This window comes from Gymnogyps californianus, chromosome 29, assembly GCF_018139145.2.
Source record: "Gymnogyps californianus isolate 813 chromosome 29, ASM1813914v2, whole genome shotgun sequence".
NCBI classification, from domain to species: Eukaryota; Metazoa; Chordata; class Aves; order Accipitriformes; family Cathartidae; genus Gymnogyps; species Gymnogyps californianus.
Genome location: NC_059499.1, coordinates 1,222,067 through 1,243,112, shown reverse-complemented (window position 1 = coordinate 1,243,112; position 21,046 = coordinate 1,222,067). Strand labels below are relative to the sequence as shown.

The 21,046-nt window shown below is 46.6% G+C and overlaps 1 protein-coding gene across 1 annotated transcript; it reads right to left on the bottom strand.

Annotated features, from left to right (window-relative positions):
• Positions 1-66: 66 nt before the first annotated feature.
• Positions 67-20,851, bottom strand: COPA (COPI coat complex subunit alpha). The gene is made up of 33 exons (XM_050912242.1): positions 20,812-20,851; positions 20,509-20,622; positions 19,961-20,034; positions 19,568-19,648; positions 19,189-19,265; positions 18,606-18,715; positions 14,578-14,687; positions 13,880-13,979; positions 13,154-13,289; positions 12,624-12,706; positions 11,903-12,053; positions 11,447-11,513; positions 11,265-11,340; positions 9,086-9,168; positions 7,964-8,103; positions 6,959-7,044; positions 6,392-6,530; positions 5,879-6,041; positions 5,634-5,780; positions 5,166-5,355; positions 4,937-5,032; positions 4,471-4,559; positions 4,172-4,295; positions 3,789-3,878; positions 3,589-3,698; positions 3,326-3,403; positions 3,054-3,122; positions 2,732-2,868; positions 1,955-2,141; positions 1,761-1,871; positions 1,385-1,546; positions 1,090-1,284; positions 67-765 (listed from the first exon to the last, which is right to left on the bottom strand). The coding sequence occupies exons 1-33, from the start codon at positions 20,849-20,851 to the stop codon at positions 706-708; spliced, it is 3,675 nt and encodes a 1,224-aa protein (XP_050768199.1). The 3' UTR covers positions 67-705.
• Positions 20,852-21,046: the final 195 nt, after the last annotated feature.

The following is a 21,046-nucleotide window of genomic DNA, read 5'->3' as shown; positions in this document are numbered from 1 at the left end:
AAGAGGAAATTAAGTCTAATCTCTCTTCTATCTCAGTAAGACCAACTGAGCTACAAAACAGGAAGATCAAGACGGTCAATTTACTTTATTCATGAGAGAAGCTGATTATTTGGAGAAACGTTGCTAGGACAACAAAACAAAAAGTCAACACCAGCACTTGGATGCTGAGCTGCTCTCTTGCCACTTCCGAGGGGAGCAGAGCTGCCCCTGAGCAGGCACAGGCTCTGTGCTCGCCCCGGTTCCAGACAGCGTCGCATTCCTGTGAGAGCCAGGCTCGGCCCTTCCTGCTGTCCAGGTTGCAGCAGGGTCTTTGAGCTCTTCTTTCAGGAGCCCAACACTAAAGGATAGAAGAGGCAGCTGCTGCCTCTCGAGCAGTTTCTACAGAGCGTGCTGTGCGGTAACCAGAGCTCAGCAAGAGCCACCCTTTACTTTCCGGAAAATACTTGCCTTGAGACAATGGTACATACAAACTTCACATCAGCTGGATCAGGAAAGAGAAGCGCAAGTTGCTACAACTTGGAAGCAGCTAAGAGTCTCACTACAGCATTCCTGGGTGGAGAAGAGCAGGTAAGACACAGCACAGGCACGGCTACGGTGAAGAGACAAGACTAAAAGCTGGAATGGTGGGAGGTGAAAGTTTCCACGCTGTGCTACGAAACAGGAGCATTCCCCTCCGATCTCACACCTCCCCAGGACAGGCATGCCCTAGCGGAACTGGAGCGGGCTAATGCGCAGCCCGATGACATCTTTGCCGATCTCCGTCACCTGAGGAATAAAAGGGAGATGATTAATGCTTAAAAGCAACTCAACAGCCCAACCCTGTATGCAGCGTTCAGAGCCTAGACGGTTCTCGGGAACGCACGCTGCCAATCACTGCAACGTCGGTCCCTGAAGGTTAGCATTTAAACTACACGGTATTTCACAATTCCCAAACTGTTCCACCTCACGTGCCAAGTCCTCCGACATTCAACTTGACCCAAAACCTACGCCAAGCTACAGGCAAGCATGGAGGAAGCTGCTGGAGGGGATTCTCAAGGGAAACATCACGGGTTTGGAGGGGGGGGGTAACAGACGTTGAGACTCTCTTACTGTAGTGACGCGGCAGATCTGCCCATGGAACTCAGGGCAGTAGCAGGCTCCGCTGAGCGGACACTTCTCCACGGGTTTGCCACGATAGATGGGTCGGTAAGAGGCGGCACAGATGTCAAAGGGGTTGTGCATGTCATAGTTGAGCTGGTAGGTGTCAGTGGGATTCTTCTCACAAGCTGACAAGATCTTGCGAGTCTGCAAAAAGCAACCGCATTGACCAGAGGAGCAGCTAAGAAGCAGTCCAAACAGGGTCTGCCACAGCAGATATTTCTGCCCGTGCACCTCACAGACATACCTGCTGGGCCACCTCAGGCTTTGGACCCAGCTCCAGCAGCCGACGGGCAAAAGTAGCAGCTGTCTTGAAGTTTTTGAGTTTGAAAAAGAGGTTGAGAGCAGTACGCAGCACCAAGATCATGTGGACGGGCTGCAGGTTGGAGTGGGTGAAATAGGCAGCCATCTGCATTAGGGAGAAGAGGGAAAGCAGGGATACAATCACTACCAACTACGTGAATAACTAGATGCCCTGAAAATGCTGCAAGAAACCCCTCCCAGGTAATCACTGCCACATCTGCTTTGAAGGAGGAAATGGCAGAATTCAGGATTCCCAATGCCTTTTTAAACCCAAAGGCTACTTCTCCCTCATAGTGAAGAAATTCACAGAGTTTCCGTACCTCGCAGATTCGCTTCTGCTGCTCCAGGGTCTCTTTGGGCAGCTTCTTCCGCTCAATCTCCATTGAGAGTCCTACAATATACTCCCGGCAAATGGCTATCAGCTGCTGGGCCTTTCAGAGAGGGAGACAGAGTCAGGCATTTGGCCTCCTGCCCACGGGCATGGAGACAACGAACAGAAGAGTCTGCCTCTCACCTCAGCTATCTCCTGCTTGTTGTCCACCACCAGCAAGGGCACGCTGAGCAAGATGGAGCGGAACTTCTCCACGGCCTCCTCAAACTTGCCAGCCGTAGTGAGCTGGTAGCACAGCTGCAGGCGTTGGATCAGGTCATTGAGTTTCAGTCCAACGGCAGGGAGGGCATTCTTCAAGCCAGCTTCTTTCCTGGGGGCACCAAAGAGGGGTTGGGGGTACAAACGGGACCACTGCAGAGGCCAGCAGGAACACACACATTGTCAGCTCGACTGCAACTTGTCAGAAATGTAGCGACCCAGGGCCGCACTGTTTTTCTTTGCCATTAGCTTAGCACAAAAGACATCTGTGCTTCCATAATTCTGCCACCCACCATGCCCAGCCCTCTCTGCATTAGCGCAGGCTGGGAAGTCGGGCTCATTTTTCTACAGTGGCTTCCAGGCACCACTGTAAAAACAGGCCTGTGGTTCTCTGGATGCCTCAAGACCAGCTTTGTGAGAGGCAGAGCATCAGCACTAGAAAACACAGCATCCCAACTGCCTCACCCTGGTTTTAGTCTCTAAAAAAAATGAAAGCAGTTCTTTAACATCTTTACATCTAACAGCAGGCAGCAGAAAAATCCCACTAAAGACAGAATACTCCCTATTTACATCCAGCAAACAGGAAGGTTCCTCCTTTCACAACAGAGCAAGGAGACATGTCCGGCTACAACTGTCAAGGAGTCCGGGAGGTATACGGCACAAGGAAAAGAGCACAGAAAAGGAGCTAACCCAATTGCTTACCAGTTGCGATGTGGGTATCCATACATGGTAGGGAGACACGGCAGGGCTTGGTAGGTCGTACGGCCACGGGCATAGGTCTGCAGGAACAGCTGCTTGTAGGGTCCAAAGTTTGTTACCCCTACCTGGTCATGGAGGAGCTGAAAGAGAAACATTGATCTGCTGAGTAAAAGTTGTCCAGGGCTGTACAAAGGCCGCACTGAGAAAAAAATGCACAAAATGATTCACAAAAGGACACAAAACGAAGCTTCAGACTGGATCAGAGACAAAAATACATGGGGACAAGGGCACAATCTTTTCCCTAGAAACTCCAGGGGAAACTTACTCTCATTGCTGTCTCAAAGGAGCCTGCCAGAATGTGGTCAACAGGAAGCTGAGAATTGTTACACCACACCTACAAGAACAAAAGGGAAACATATACAAGAGGAATTGTGCGTGCACACATTTGTCTTACCCACTCTCATCACCCTAACTCCCCTTAACAAAGTTCCTATGCTGTGCTCACAGATGAGTGTTAACAAGAAGGACTGAACCCGAAAAAAGAAGCGCCAAAGTAGAAAGTTTCTGAGAAAGACAATCAAAGACTTGTGCCACTACCTGAGCTGGGCTGGTGCCCTTGGTGGGTGGCACAAAGAATCCATCCTCTGCTGCTCCTGCCGGACCAGCAGGAACATCCTGGGGGAACACACAGAGCAGGGATTAGCGTGGAAGTTTCCGGCACCCAGATGAAATCAGAGCTGGCCACAGCTGTGGTGACCGAGTCTCTGAAGAAGCCCAGAACACACTTCCCCCCCACAAGCTGTCATTGCCTCCCCAAGTAACAACTGGGCTACTTAAGAGGCCTTCCAGAAGCCTCCTACCAGTTCAGGGGGAAGATCCAAATCTTCTTCGACTTCCCATCCACCTCCTTCTTCCTGTCCTTTACCTAGACCTTCCTCTCCAAAGCCCTCTCCAGCATCCACAAAGCCATCTGCATGGAGGGGGCAGGGGGGAAATAGTCAGAGCTCTTACACAGGCACACACTTACACTCCTGCAAGAAAAACTCTTGGATTCACCCACCTTCATCCAGCTGCAGCTCTGCATCTTCTCCCCAGCCTTCGGTGCCAACAGTGTCGATATCAATATCAGCAGCCAAGGCACCCCCTTTGCCTACAAAAAGGGTAGGATCCTTCATTTACTCGTCTCTGAGTGGCTCAGGTGTTAAGCAAGAATTACGTTAGGCCAGCACCCTCCCCTCCAATTGTCACATCCCATCTTGTGCTAAAAGGCCAAAGATTTGAGAGATTTGCCAAAGATGGTGTAAATGCCAAGCAGGATTCCAACCTCTGCTAGTAACACGTAACAAATCTGAGGTTAACAGCAACAGTTCAGGAGCGATGGAGACAAATATCTCCATTCTGCATATCCCAGCTTAATGCAACTTTCCAAGCACAAAGCAATACCTTTGCTAGCAATCGTTCCTTCGAAGAACCCCTTGGAGACAGTCAGCAATGGCCAGTTGGTATCCAGAGGCATGACAGGAGCAGGAGGCTGCAGCAGCTTTGCATTGTGATCAATGTCTGGAATCTGAGCAGAGAGGAGCAGAAAACAGTTAAAGGTCACATAAGAAAAATCCCATTCTTTGACCTACCCGCCTCCAAGCTGCCTAGCCAGTCACACTAACACCAGATCCCACTGTCATCTTCTTCCCAAACTCTAGAGCTCTTGCAATGAAGTAGGAAGCATTAGTCAGTTTGCTAACCGTTTCCTTTTCAGGATCAAAGGTTTCCTTCAGACTTTCAGCTTCCTCATCCAGACCATGAGTTGCAGCCGTGAGATAGGCCAGGGACTCTGAAATGAGACAGAACTAACGTGGGTGCGTGTTCTTCATTGCCTAGAGAAGGAAAACTTCTCATACCTGCACGCACGGCCACACTGTCACAAAGGAAAGATTAGCCGCATACCAAGGTGCAGAATCACACCTTTAGGGGTGTCACTGGATTTAGGACTAGAATGTGCAGGCAACGACTGATCATTTGAATATGCTCTACAGTTGATTCAGGTCTCCTGGATGGTATTCTAGCTCTTGGGTTACTTTCTGCTCATCTGATTCAGTTTCTCAGGTAATGGATTACGCTGATCTGCCTCCAGAAATTGCTGTTCAGCCCAACCACCTCCCCAGCTTCTCCCCAGCCCACAGGGACATACGTTAGTCTGATATTACTCACTTTGCCCACAGTTCTTCAGGATCCTCACTCTCTCCGCCACATCTCCTAAATACAAGGCATTCTGGTAGTGGCCACTCATATCTTTACGGATCTCAGCTAAATCAAAAGAAAAAAAAAGTCACGATAGCTTTGCTGTTCTTGGCCTCCACTATGATGCTGCTCGTTCCCTCTGGGAACAACACTCAGATCCTCTGCTCTCATTCTTCTTTGCCACCACCCTGGCACTCACCTATCTTCATCATCTTCCGAAGCTTCTCCAGATTGCCAGTGATGAGATAGAGGAAGGAGAGCCTATCAAAGTTCTTGGTGCGCTGATAGCACATCTCCACAATCTGGTGATTTCCCTGCAGCAATGCCACTTCTCCCAGTTTCTCCCAGCAATTTTTGTCATCCAGAGCTTTGGCTGCTTCCAGAGCAATCTAACAAGAGAATTGACAGGGTTACAAAGGCTTTGCAGAAAGCAGTTTTCTCTGCAGGCTTCCGTTCATAATGCGCGTGATGGAATGCACAGGATTACAAGGATCACTGCACTAAATCATGCCCCCAGCTGAAGGCCTGCACCTTAGTAAGGTTGCTATCATCCTCAACTCTATCACTCTCAACTAATACTTCTTCTTCCCAATACTCCTCCTCCTTGCAGCAAAAAAGTAATGCCCCAAACGACATGCCTTTCTCACAGCACCACCTGCCACCTCACCTCAATGTTGCCACATTCCAGTGCCAGGCTGAAACGGGTCTTCTCATCCTTGACAAAGTGCAGGGCCACCTCCGGGTAGCCCTTTTTCTGCAGGTAGGCAATGATGGACTGGCCCACAAGCTTAGCATTCCTCACCATGTGCAGCACCTGCAAAGAAAAGGTCCAGGCACTGAAGCTGTCAACAGCTTCCCTTTACCCCCAGGTACAGGTCAAGGAAGAGTGCAGGGTTTCTCATGTCTCCTCACCTCATCATACTTTCTGTTGATCAATGCCAGCTTGAATTTGAATTCTGTGGGATCAATGGTGAGGACCCTGGGGCGGCACTCTCTGTCCAGGCAGTACACGTTGTTCCCCTTCACACGCGTAACGTAGATAGGCAGGTCCAGGGTGCGGATAATTCCATGATCCCTATGCCAACACACAGCACACACGTGAGTGCGTGCCAACACAACACATCTGCACGACTACATTCCCACCTCAAAGGAGGCTCAACACTCTGTATGTTATTTTAGCCTGCATTATAGAAGCAAGCCCCAGTCAGATGAACAGTGCAGCCATCCAGCCCAGCGACAAAATACCAGCGCACAGGGTAAGCAACCAAACATGAGTATTTAGCTCTAGCTGTCTTTGGGTACGTCCACGCTGTAATAAAAGTGCCATTTCACAAGCACCAGCTTTGGTGTCTGCCAAAAAAAGCCCATGGTAGTTTGCACAAGGCCTGCCAGTTCAAGGACTCAGTGCACGACCCCCAGACTCACCCTGTGGTGACGGCATATTTGATGTGATTGCTGGTGGTATAGATGAAAACACCACTTTCATCCCAGGCACCGCTCTTGACACGGATGTTTTCATGGATGTTACACAGCGACTCCAGCTTTCTGTTGCAGATCATGATGGCTGGAGAGGAAAGCCAAAAGAAATAAGGCTAGGGAACCCTCTACTGTTAAACATCTGCCTCTGAATTATGGCTTCTCTCTTCCCTAGTCCCAGCAATACAGACTCTACTCAGAGTGTCAGACAATAAGGAGATGATGGCAAGCACAACTAAATTGTCACCATCTGCCTTTGTTTTATGGAAGAGAGTAGCTGGATCTTTTTGAGGACTACAAGAAGCCCTTTGTTTTACAAGCTTGCGGAAAGGTTTTGCTGAAGAGACAAAGTGGCAGGGCCCACACCGTAAATGTCTTCAGCTGCGCCTTCACTGTTAGCCATGGCACTGAATGGTTTCTCTAGCAGGCCATGCCAGCAGGGACTCTGCTCCCAACCAAGGAAGGAGCTAGTGTGCACTCGGAGCCAGGTGAAACACTGCGCGCCCCGCCGCTCACCATGCTTAGCCAGCAGAGCTACATGGGACATGTCAGCCGACCAGATGACGTATTTCACCTTGGAGATCTTCACTGAGGCCAGAGTTCTGGGAAAGGACAGCACTGACATGAGACTTGAACAATAACCGCCCCCCAGCAAGCTCTATGATCAAGCTCTGTATGATAACTGCCAGTGCCCAACAGCCTGAACCCAATTTGCAGATGCTCTGAAGCCCCTTTTTGCCATTCTGGAGCTATAAAATCACAAGGCAGAACTGAGTGTCTCTGCAGTCCAGTACAGCAAAACAAACCTCTCTCCATACCTGTGCAGTAACAAATATATTTGAGTGACAACTGACTTCAAAACCTAGATTTCTGAGGGGGTTTTAGGATAGATTTAACAGAACGAGGGAAATAAGGTATTTCCAAGCAGCATTTGCTTTGTTTAATTTACTTGCAACTTTCCCAACAATACTAGAAAGACAAAGGCATACAAATCAGGAAATGAGACAAGTTCTGGGACATAAGCAATCAACATACACCTATCTATCTGCAGATAATCCAGAACCTTCTCAAGCCTACAAAGACAGCCAAAAGCACCAACTCCTTGCCTGTTTCTTTGTGGCTAGCACCACGTATACCAGCACAAACATGCTGCCAAAAGAGCATTTTGAGCAGATATAAAACCTAAGGGACAAGGCATCAGGCAGACTTAGCTTGATTGAGTTGGGGTTTCTTGATTTCTCTCCACTTTTATAGCACCCGATTCTGTAGTCACAGGATTTACAAGGGTATGGCACACATTTCCCTGTGATCAATGGCACGATGCCTGCAGCATAAATTGCACCTTGGCTATGTTTACACTCTGCTCTTCGTAACAGTTGTTAGCCGTGGTTTGGATCAGTCTGACGCAGCCTGCAGCTGATGCTAAATTCTAGAGTGCATTAATAGCTATTACTTGTCCCCAGAGGGCATACGCCAGCAGGATTACAATATTAAAACTTCTCCCGGCAGACTGGATCTTACCGCTTCTGCTGCACGTCAAAGAGGGTGATGGAGTCTGCATCTCTCAGTAACAGGTTCCCTGTGCCAGCATAGAAAATCTCATCACAGTTCGGCACCTGCACCTTCTTCGTGATCTCATTCTTCAGGTTTTTGATTAGGATCTGCCATTTGATGAGAGGAAATGTAACAGCACAGGACAGTTAGGTAGATTCTAACAAAGAAATTTAGGATTATTTTAACTCAGAATTTTTGTATAGCTGAACCTCAGTGACAAGAGGCCAAAATAAGAGCTGCAGCCTTTCTCGAAGCAGGCTCAGACTTTACCCTGCTAGCAAACCCAACCACAAGTTTGCCAGGGTGCAGACACAGTGTATCCTTTCTTTTCAGCCCCACCGCTGTCATTACTAGCTGGCTGAAACAGTTTGCAAGCCCTCTCTACAATGAGTATATGAACAAAGCAAATATCAGGGAAAAGTGAGAGAGGAAACAGTGTAAATAGAAAAAGGAAATGAGGAAGTTGAGAGGGGAGAACGGCAAGTGGAGAAGGGGAAGGCAGGGAGGAGTAACAGAATAGGCATGAAATAAACTTGAATTTACTAAGCCAAAAAACACCCTGAATTAAAAAAAAAAGAAAAAAATACAATATCCTTCATGGGGCAAAGAACAAGACTTTTCTTCCCCTTCACATCAAGTAAATTCAAGCAGGGAAAATGTTCCACGACTGTCTTGCCCCCTTCTTTCTCCTACTGCACTCCACAAGTGAGAACAAAGAGCTTTATTAAAAATCTAACCTGTATTTTCACCATTTCCCCATTACTTTCATGCTATGAAAGCGACCCAGGTGGCTTCACAGTCCTGTTCTGGTCAGCTTTCATTCCTGAACTCACCTGCTGTAGCAGGCTTCCGGCAACTGAGCTAAGATGTACTGTCAAAGAAGTTAAATAATATTTCAACTCATTACTTTTTCACTGTATTATATTTCTTCGCGTATGTCTGCAGCTCACTCTCTACTCACAATGCTTTGCCAATCTACTTGGATCTCCAATAATTCCGTTAACCCAATCTCCCCGCTTTCCATCTGCATGCTTCCAAATGACAACACACCCCGTTAAAAAGATGACCCTATTAAGCTTGTCCCCTTACCGAATGCATGCGATCCAGGACTGCAAAGCGGTTACGAGCTACCCACACAGCTGTTAGCCCGGAGGAACGTTTCCCTTCAGGGGCTAGGGAGAGCAAAACACAGGCAGTGAATAAAACCTCTGGCAGGCTCTTACAGCAACACATTAGTCAGTCTTGTTTGATCCCATCTTGGCTGTTGTAGCTGCTTCCTACTAATTCATGTTTAACCTGAGGCTATTCACAAGACTCATTTCCTCCCCCGATGTCCTTTCAGATCTCCGTGTGGCCAACGCCAGCCCTTCTCTCCAGCCAAGGCACAAGACAAGTGGCTGGCTGTACCGCCAACGCCACTGCTTGGCGCTGGAGCGGGCCATCCTGGGCGACAGCGCCGTCTGTCAAGCTAACGAGCAGAGCCTTGCTGGCCAAACGAACCGAGCAGCGAGGGTCCCGGCTTCAGTGTAAGCCCCCCCCTTCTCTCTCTCCCCCCTGCAAACTGATATAACGAGCTGGAGGAGAAAGGCTGCACTCTCCCCAGCACGCAGCTGTTCTCCCAGTTTTAAAATGCTAATACAAACACAGCACTCTGCATGTCAGGCAGCACAGAAAGAACAGTACTGCAGGATGCGTATCAGATGTGGAGAAGGCTTTTTGCACCAGCGGAAGGGAACGGAGAAGCGAAGTGAGAAAGCTGCTGCTGTTTTGGTAAAATAAAATTTTCTTTAGTTCTCAGCCCCTTTTCTCACCAGTCCCGCTGCTCAACACAAGCGTTTTTAGAGACTCACGCACTAGACCAAGTGCTATTTCACCAAGCATAGTGCCATTTGTGGCAGATCTACATCCTAACAAATGATGATTTAAACCTGACTGCCTCACTCCTCAGCCCTCACTTACTACCCAACACAAGAAAGACTTGTCTGAATTCAATTCCCAGCTCCGCTTGGGGTTTTCTGACGGCAACTTCACCTGTTTTTCTGGATCTCCACACCTCAGCATTTTTACCGGCTTTAAGTCTTTAACACTGACTGTAGATCAAGCAGAAAATGACTGAAATATATTACCCAGAAGACTGTTAAAGAGCGTTAAGAAAGCTTAGCTTCCCAGTCAGGTAAATAAGCTGAAGGACATGAGGATGACAACTCCAAGGCATATGTTAAATACCTACATCACAGTCCTGGGAGATCATCAGAAGGTTGCATACATAGCAGCTGGTTGCAGAACATACTTATCAAGCAGTAGAATTTTATGCTATTCTTGAAAATGTATTAAAAGTGCACGGTTTTCATGAGGCCTAGACATTTCTTTCCTCTAGGAGAAGAATAATGCCTTTCCTCATTTAAAGGGTCACGAGCTCAGTGTCCCCAGACAAGTCAGCTTTGTACGTCTCAATCAAACTAAATATTTGAAATACATTCAGTAACATTTAATCTATATAAAGTTACTAAAAAGCTCCCTTTCTCTTTCTCTCTCCAAATACACCTGCTGACTGTACTCAGCAAAGAAATCCTCCCTTCATTATACCCACAGAAATCAATAAATCTATGAACAAGTGAGCTGGATTCCAGTCTAACTCATTCATCACTCCCACTCATTTCAAAATCTTTACTGCCGTGACGACAGAGGCAGGAGGAACCAGCTGGAGTTTCAGATCCCAAATGGAATTCATAGTTAGGAGAAAGAATTATTTTTTTTTCCTAAATCATGTTTTGACTTGTAAATTGCACAAAATTGATCTGGAATTTGCCGAGAGGAAGAATGACTACTGGCACCCTGGCACTGTCACTTTTACAGCCACTTTTCAGAGTATAAAACCTCTTAGAACAAAACATATCTGGTTAAAATCCATCTCTGTTGACAAGCCAGGAAGGCTGCCTGCTGCGTCGAAAGGGAAAACGGAAAGTTCCTAATAACAAAATTATAAAATATATATTTGTAGCAGTAAAAGTTTGGGATGAACATGAATTTTTCAAGTCAGTGTAGTGTGATATAGTGAGCAGGAAGCCTGCCAAATGATGTGTGCTGCAGGGGCACTGGGAAACACGGAGAAAGAGTCCAACAAGAGAGGCTTAGCAAAAAGAAGCTTTTTTTTATAGCTTCACACACACCACCCCCACACACACACACACGGTTGGAGAGCGGAGGAGGGGACAGCTACACAGTAATAAACACTCACAAGGATTAATGTGAAACAAGAAATGCCTACCATCTGGATTCTGGGAGTCTGCATCCTTGGGAATGGTGTATAGGTCATAAGTACTGTTCTCTAAGTTGCTGGCTCTCTGCAGAGAGGGGGAAAAAACCCATTTTGAGATAGGATTTCACAGAACTGACATTCACAGCCTCATGGAAAGTTCTTTAGCACTTTATGCAGCAAAACTGACTTACTGTGCAGAGAAGGACAGCGTTCTCAGCTGGGTTGTATGACATGTTGAACACAGGGAACTTGGAACCACTGAAGAAAAGAGAAAGTTAAGAGTAGACCAAGATTATTTCTACCAAAGTCATCTGAAACATACTGAGTACCAGAAAAGTTCAGTTTTGATGAATTGCCTGAATCAAAACCACTTGGAAACACTGTAAGAACATGAGCATTTCATAAATGAAAGAGCTGGCATTTCAGTTCGAAACTTAAAACTAGGTAAAAAAAAATTTCTAACTATGCACAGACAAAAATTGACGTAAAAAACTTCTTGTAGGCTTTGTAAGTTCATCCGACAGAAGAGTCAGTTGAAACCGAGGTATGTGAATACAACAATACGACCTACCTGTAAGTGAGAAACTAACAAGGGATTCAGGATATTGGCAACACCTCTTGTAACCTGATGAGCACTCATCTCCTACCTTCGCAGCTGCATGACAGCAACGTCTTTTGAACTGTTGAAATCAAGCTGGCGGAGGAAACGGTCCTTCACATAATAGAGCATGTTCCCATGCACAGCATAAGCGGGCCTCTCACGCTCCAGTTTGAACACAATCATGCCACCGTCATGGCCTGAGAAAAGGCACAGGAGAATTCAAGCATGTGAATTAAATCCTGTGGTTTTTCTCGTTATGAAGATGACACTACCAAGCCCTTCAAACCAAGAAAGGGCCAACAAAAATCATAACCAATGACTGCTAGCCATGTCTGCTGCTCCTCAGCCTGACTGGATTAAGTGATTCCACTCCTGTCCCAAGGGCCCACCCCCCTTTAGGTTTCCTAATTAATCTAAGATCTGACACTCTTCGAGAAACACTCTGCCTCACTGTCACGCATTTCTTTAAGTGTTAATACTCCAGCGTGGGTTCCCCTAGGATCTGTCCCATCCCTTCTTAGCCTTAGAGCATTTAGCTAGTTAATGCAGAGCCTATCTTGTTCTAGCTTTGAACTACAGCTGATACGACGAGATTGTGTTCCACTAAATAAAGATCTTTTCCCTACAATACATTTAATAAAAGCAACTGCAAGTCAGCGTGTTCTGCAACGTGTGCTAAAGAAAAGCAAATCCTATATGGATTTCCTATATGGAATACATTTTCTGTTCACAGCAACCTGTCAGACACTGAGTAGAGCTTTTTTTACCTGCAGCAAAGAGGTTGAGGTTGGGATGAGCAGCCAATACCCAAAAGCGATCATGATCACGCCGAAAGGTCTGGACACCCGTGCTAAATGTGCAACAGAAGGAATAAAGAATATAAACAAAATGGAAACCTTGGTGTAAACTTCAGCTCCCAAAATGAAGATCCTAAGCTTTGCCATACAGACCATCTCTAGCATTCAGCACGAGGAGTCCACTGAGAGTTCAAAACACTGTATTCAAAGCCTTCTGTCAAACACTATATTCTCATTTAACATATTTTCAGCAGCAGTATCACTAGACAAGTCAGCCTTCTTCCACTTGCTTTCAGACCATTACAAGCCTTTCTCTTAACATGCGTCTCAAAGGGACAGAAAATGTGAAAAACATGACTTCTCACTCATGAATTATCAAACACTAGCACTGATGTTTTAAGAACTGCTCGTGTTCAGTTTCTCTAAGAATAACTGTAGGTCTTTCATATGTGTAGAAACTTTCACACTAAGATTGAGTCAGATGCTTGACAAGCACTAACCGTTTAGACATATCCCAGACACGGATGCTCTTGTCTTCCGAATTGCTCAGGATAAGTTCCTGCCGCGGGTGAAAGACAGTGCACGAGACGTTGTTGTAATGCCCCCGGCAAGTGTCAACCTCCCAGGCCTTCGATTCTAACCAGAAGTGGAAAAGAATGAGGAAAATAATGCTTAAACAGGTTAAGCTCTGCCATAGCAGAAGCACAGCAAGCACTTTATTATAAAGCAGACTGCATCAGCCACTAGTTACTATGCCATTCTCTGCAATTTACATTTATGACCTCTCTCTAACCACTACCACAGCTCACCTAAGAGAGACAGATAAGCCAGATTGCTAAAGAGGTGCTAAGAACTGTATATAGTTTAGCTGGACTGAGCTGACAAAAGCACAACCATTCCTGATGGAAGGCTTCTGGCTCTCGAATCATCTCCCTTTCTTATTCCATCAGTGCATATTCAAAAAACTTCGGAGTCAAGTTTTTCTACTCCTACAAGCTTCTGCTCAGCAGTGTGTGCAAATCAAAAGAAGCTAGAAGAGTTCGCTAGAGAACTGAGCTCTCCTCAAATCGCAAAAGCCAAGGCTGCTTGGGATTATTTACCACTCTATCATACAGACATGTTTGCAAAGTGTAAATTACCTCCAGGTTCAGCCTACAGATGTTCAAACATAAATTTCAACTCTTAACCCCTTCTCCCTGTGGGCTCCCCCTGCAGAATCCTCTTACCATTCATCCGCCAGATCTTCACTTGCCGATCATCAGCTCCCGACACAATAAGCGGCATTGTAGGGTGGAAGGCAGCCCAGTTCACCCCACGATCATGGCCCTACGGGCAAAAAGAAAACAGTCACTTGAAGCAATTTGGTGACTGAATGGAATGAGCAAAGGAAGGACGAAGCAACAAAGAATGCAGACAGGCTTGCCAAGACACAGCTTTCACTATTGTTATACACCATGCTGCTCATACTGAATGCTTACAGATAGTAAGATTACAGATGCCTGCAATAATAAGCTTTGCAGATACCGTTCTTCACCAGTAGAGCAAAGCTGAAGCTCGGCAGCAGACCAGCACCACTGCCTAGCTTTAACAAGCCGTTACAGAAGGCTGTCTCTACCATAATCTCCTCTGTTGCTTCCAGTAACACAAGGTAATAACATCTGCTATTTAATTGAGCTTTTGGCTGTACAGAGAAAACCGTATCTGTTTGGTTACAGTGCAAACATCTCCAGATTTCAAGATTTTAAACTCGGAACAAGTAATGCTATAATCTACAAGAGCACGTAACTCTATAGAGCCGAGTCAGGTGTTTCAATTCTTTTTTCCTCTGCTATTTTTCTGGGCTTTTAGAGGATCATTTATGTCACAGAGATTTCATTAAATAAATCTGAAAAGGCTGTACTGCACACACACATTGACACTGTACCTCAAGAACGTGCTTCACAACCGCATCTGTTGTCCCAAACAAATCCACCCCTGTTATTCCCCTTACATCCGATTCCACAGCTCCAGGGGACAGGTTCTTCTTCCTTAGGCCTTGTGGAACAAAGAGGAAGGAGAAGCAGGGGTGGAGGAAGCAAAAATTGTGTTATCAAGACAACGTTTCTAATTTAACAAGTTGAGCACTCTCCTGTGCTGTTTACACACATCTTCAGGTGGAAACTGGGAACCCGAAAGAGGGTGAGAAACATCCAGGACTCCCTTCCACTTCCTCCAAAAGCGCAAGCTCAGATTAGACATACCAAAAGGCAAGTCTGCAATGCAGCAAATCGTACGAAGGATCACCTCAGCTCACTGGGACGCAGACAGCGGCACCTCAGCAAAGAAGGACTGACACATTCCGATTTCTCCCCCTCTCACCCCTTTGCTAATCTGGGCTTGCACCTTCCAGGGGACTTTCACCCACACCACTTTGATGACCTCTTGGTTATGGATTTGGACAATCTGCCTGGACACAGAACATTTTCAGGAGCTAAAACTATATGAAATAAAGCCTGTTCCTGATTCTGAAGAACACTAAGTCATCCAAGTTACAACAGACCCGTATCTGCTATCCTTCATTAAAACCCAACGGAACACAGTAGGGAAACTGAGAATCGAAAAAAGCTTCTCCTCCAACAGTACACAGGGAAAAGACTGTACATATAACACTCTAAAACAAAACTTAGAAAATATGCTTTTCCATTTAAAAGTACTTGGCCCAAGGATGCTACCATGAAATTTATCAAGGATAAGAAAAAACTGCCTAGGATAAAAGCAGAATTGCACTGGTACAGATGCCAAGAGAGAGGGAAGTGTGAGAAGAAAACAATACTGAAGACAAAAATTATTATCTTCTTGCTGTAGTTCTGATTCCCAGACTCCTCATGGATTAACAGCTCAACATCTCAACAACCCCTCTGGCAAAGTTAGTCTAATGAAACCAACGTGTTAAAGCAGTGTCTCACAGCAAAGCACAAATGCTCAGCACACTGAGGTGCACATACAGATGGTCCAGCTAACAGTGATGGACTCGAATGGCTGAGTAGATACTTCTACAAAGCTGACACAAAGTACCCCAGAAAGGAGGAATAAAACATACATAATCCAAGAAAGATGAGTGAAGAAACACAAGATTTTTGGAAGAGAAAAATACTTGAGCCTTTGACAAGCCAGTGAAACAGGACTGGGACACAAGTGGAAAATTTCTGGCGTAACTGCACAAATCAAGAGGAAAGGCAGGACACTCACAGAACACACCAGCCTCCTGTGTTGCTCTGGGGAGGGAGCAGGGACAGAAAAGGGACTTGTAGCAGAAAGGCAGATATTAGGCATTCTGAGAACAGCTGTTGCAAAAAAACCTGAAAAGGAGACTCAGCTCAACATGCACACGAGCACTCAGGAGATCAGGTATTAAAATAACCAGAGGGGCAACATGCTAACTGTGAATGACAAGCTGCAAGTCAGGAGAGAAGGAAGAAGACAGACGGTCCTTTGCAAATTCTTTTGCTCTATTCTCTTCTTCAGCGGTAACGAAAGAGGGCTCTCGAGTGCAGGCTCTTTCGTTGCTGGGCTCAGGTTCCTTCCCTGTAATCCAGCCACATTCAGTGGGCAGTTAGAGAAGTGCAGTGGAGGCTGAAGTTGTACCAAAGGTTTTGCCAGCCATCAACATATGTCCACTGAGGGTGCTCAGGCAGAGGCAGCCTAGGTCTACAGACGCTATCTGGGGACCCTGAGCTCAGGTCCTCCCAGTCCCAGGGCTCCTCAACATTGCCAGCCCAAACCCTCTGGTGATCCTCACTTAAGCTGGTCATCCAGATCAACTAAACAGAGCTCTGACAGAATAAGGAAGTTTCCTGCCAAGCATCAGAGATCGACATTTGCCAACCGTGAGTAAGGTTAAATAGGAGCTGGTGTGTGATGTTAGAGCACACACAAAAGCACTCTGATCAGGGTAAGACCACTAACACCCTCCTCGGGGGTTAATACTTACAAAGAGACAGAGAAAAATAGAAGATTATTTTGTAGTTTCTGCAGGTTAATATCAGGGTCATGAGCAAGGACTTCATTCCACAGCGCAGGTGAATAATACAACACAAATGTTCATGCATTTTAATATATATAAACAAGCTTATTCTGACTGCATTCACATTCTCTCTCTCTCAGGAGATTAGCAGGAAACAGACCCTTTAACCTTGAGCATACTTGTTTTGCATTGAAGATTCTTTATCAGCAGGTTTCAAACCCAGGAGCACTATCTGTATAGAAATTCAAAACTACAGGGCCATCTTCACATTCTGGTGCCCAGTTTGGGTCACACTCTTCATCCCTCACACTCGCTACTGAGGCTGACAGTTTTGGGAGGAGAATTTTGGAGTGTGACCTTTAAACTCATTTAACTGAGGGTATCAAAGAACCAATGCTCATAATCCCAAAACCTGCTGAAAAAAATTCGCACTGATGTCAGCAGAAGCTGCAAGTTAACAGCAGCACTCAGAAACGGAGTTAAAGCTCAACACCAAACGATGCTCTCTATGACTAGGATCATGTGCACAACAGACAGCAGACAAAATGGGGAAATAACCCTTCCCAGGAGACTGCTAGAGCCAGAACAGAATTCTGCTAAGGATATAAGTCATTTGGGGGAAAAATGGGGGAGTGGAATTGTATTTTGAATCCGTTTCTCATCTCTCTGTAGATTTTTCCATACACTAGTATTCTCGCAGTGTCGTGTCTGACTGGAGCGACAGCTGAGTCAATAATTCAGCATGTCTCTAAAACCCCTCATCACATATCAGCTGAGAAAAAAAAAAGGTCTGTACTATCTCCAAACCAATTTGGCAGCTGGAACTCTGCTGAGAGAGAGCGTTTGTGGGAGAATGCAGCAGCAAAGCTTACTGGCAGAATAGCTGTTAAACTCCCCATGCTGGCAGTACAGAGAGAGGGACAGGTTTTAAATAACCAGGATATCCTGTCCCCAGCCCCTACTGTTGACACAGCTGGCCATGTCTGAGCGTGTACTACAAATAACGCAGCGTGCCCAACCAAAACTGCAATGGCGAGAGCGGATGAAGTCTGTCTCTAGAATAGTTTATGTTGTACCACCACCAGTACTGCCCCCGCCTGCCTCCCACCAGTCCCTTACCTCCATCTAATAATTTCTTTATTTCTAGCTTTTCGTTTAGGGATGATATTTCATTCCATTAAGTCACCTCGTGGCCTAGGTATAACTAAGAAATAGCTAAGATATCAGCAAAGTACTTTGGAGTTTTGACTTGCAACTCCTGCTCTGATCTTCAGGTCACGCTTCATTTCATGAAAGGGACAAGCAGACCGAAAAAGTTGAAAGAATTCCTAATAATACTATCTTCCTGTCACCACCGACAACTAGGCTACCAAAAAACCCCCCAAAAACCTCTACCCTTTTTGCAATCCAGACGCCTTTTTATCTTTCTCTCAGAACGAATGACTTATTGCTGCCTCTAAGAGTTTTTCAAGGGGATAAAGGTGATCCAGAAATTTCTAAAATCCTCCTGTAAGTCTGGCACATCTGCAAAGCTGACCAGTTGACAACGCTATGTCCCTTCTGACAGCAATACTCGTTGCCTATGTTGGCTATAAAATCAGACTGGGAGATGAGGCTGCAGAATCTCCATCTTTAGAGGATTTTTTGCTGCACAAAGCTACAGCTCACCTCATCTACTGTCACAGAAGACTTGTTTCAAGCAAAAGGGTGGACTAGATGACGCCCAGAGGTCCCTTCCAGCCAGCATCCTACGAGTTCCTGGCAACTGAGGGGAACAGGTCCACACCAATAGAGAATTTTTAATTTTCTGCCTGAGGCTGCTGCAGTCAACAGGCTCCTCTTCCTGCTCTCAGATCTGAACCACTCTCTCCTGCCTCACTTGGCTCTCGGCAATTGCAGTTTTGAAGTGGGCTTTGCCACTGGGTACCCCCTTGACCTGGGCAGCTCACCAGAAATATCCCAAACGCGCACAGTCTGATCCAAGCTGGCTGACACTACCAGGTCCTCAGAGGGGTGAAACTGGGCACACATCACATAGTGGTTGTGTCCTGTCAGCACACTACAACAAAAAGGACAGAAAATACCATTTAAACATAAGATATATTCATACACATTCCAGTTTCCACGAACAGTAATAAGGTCAGTCTCGGGAGGGATGATGAGGAATATAGGATTGCTAAATGCTACTCTTCAAGAGTTAGCATGACTGAACACTGAGCGCATCTGTTCTTACAGAGAGCACTCAAGGGTCGACTTTCTGCTATCAATAACTTCACAGGCTTCCGCACTGACATGTATTGTTTTAACCTCAAAAAATTTTTAACCAAACAACATGTAAATTTATGAAGATAAGTCTAGCAGCATCAAAATAAACAAGCAAAAGACACAACCGGCGGAAATATTCATAACTGATCGGTTCTCTTTGTCAGTTCTATTCCTTCAACTAAGCACGGCTTCCACTTGAAAACAACAGATAAAGACAGCTCGCCCCCAAACCATGCAGTTATTTTTTAAAGCAACCATTGATTTTACCAAACACAAGTTCTGGACTGCCAGTTCCAAACCCGAATGGTCTGGTCATCAGAAGCACTCAAGATCCAGGGATATTCCTAAAAAGACAAAGTGTTCTGTACATGAAATAACACACACCCCAGACATTCCCTCTCCGCACAGTATTTTCGAACTGTCCCCAGGAATGACCCTTTTAAATTCTGCCTCCAAGATCTTAAATAAGATTTAGTGCCTCTTACAGCTCTACAGAAGGCCGCCATATCTGGAGCAGCCTCACACCAGCAAGCCCAGCACAATTTCTTTAGCAAAGATTCCCATCTAGGGAAGCAAAAGAGATTCCCTTTCACACACACAAAGGGAGCGGGCACCCGTCACAGGGGTAAGTGTGAGAGGAGCTTACGTGGTGGAAGAAGGTAGTGCGAATATAATCCAAGTGCCCGAGGAGAGTGAAGAGACAACGGCGCAATTTGTAATTCCAGACCTGCGCAACACAGAAGCAGAACAATGACGGTACATGCCACCGCCTGCTAGATTTTTTTCTGTGCATTCTCACATTTCAGTTCATCTACAAGCCTCTCTCTTCCATTTTAAAATGTGTTTCTAATGCAAGCTACAACGAGACTTCAACTCGCTGCGGTTAACTCTAACATCCCTGAAACAGGAGAATCGCAATTCCCAAATACTATTTCCCTCCCACACACACTCTTTTTCATCTTTTAACCAGTTTCTTTGCACATTCCCTTCCCTAGATGATGCCTTTCAGAGAACAAGAGCTAAAGGGGTAAAATTTTACCTTTATTTTGTAATCATCACCTCCAGAAACAAACAGAGGCTGCTGCTTGTGGAAATCAATACCTCGAACGGGTCCTACAAATAGGAAGAGCAGGTTGGACACACCAAGATGGCTGACAGCTGGAGCAGTCCCTTGCACCACTTAAAGACTACAATCTGCATTCCTCCTCACTCCTATTGCTATTGATAAATTAAGAGCTTCAAAGCAACAATCAAAAGTCACGTAACAGTCTGAGATCCCATTCCCAAACCCGCTCCTTTCCATCGAGATGCCTGCAGCAGCCCACCACAAAACATCCAGGCCCTTCAGATCTGTATTTACAGGTTCATTTTCACACCAGAAACAAAACTACCACCCCACTTCGTGCATGTGCAAGCAACATTCAGAACCAGCAAACTGGCCACAAAGAAAAACAGGCTAAAACTGAGAGGCTCTGAAGTCAACCAAGCAGAGGCCTCAGTAACACTTCAGCAGAGCCTCCCCTCCTCCTCTTGCACCCCAGTCTTCCTCCACAAGCAGGTCCCAACACCTCCCCCCAGCACACGGACCGTCGTGCTCATCGAATTTGTCGATAAGGGTACACATCCGATAATCCCACAGCTGGATGACGCCATTATGCAGGCTGGTGAGGATCCACGGCCGCTTGGGGTGAAAGCTGAGCCCTGCCGGGACACAGAGAGACGTGACACCGAGGCCTCCGCGCACTCGGGAGCCCAGAGACCCGGAGCAGCCCTGGGGGAGCCGGCCTGCCCCCCCGCTCAGGGACCCCATGGGCGGGTGGGAGCTCCCGGCACGGCCTCCCCGGGTCCCCAGGGGCTCCCGGCACGGCCCGAGCCCGGCCCTGCTATTACCTTTCACCCGGGCCGACTTAGTCTCGAACTTGGTCAGCATCGCCCTCCGCCCCGGCCCTCGGCACCGCCACCGCCCCGGCCCCGGCCCCGGCCCTCCACGTCGGCGCCCCGGAAGTGCCCGCCGCTCACTTCCACTTCCGCCACCTCCCTGACCATCGAGTGTCAGTCCTCCCGCTGGCGCAGAGCGGCTTCCGGCGGCGCCTGTGCGTGGCCGCGACGGAGGAAGCGGAAGGGC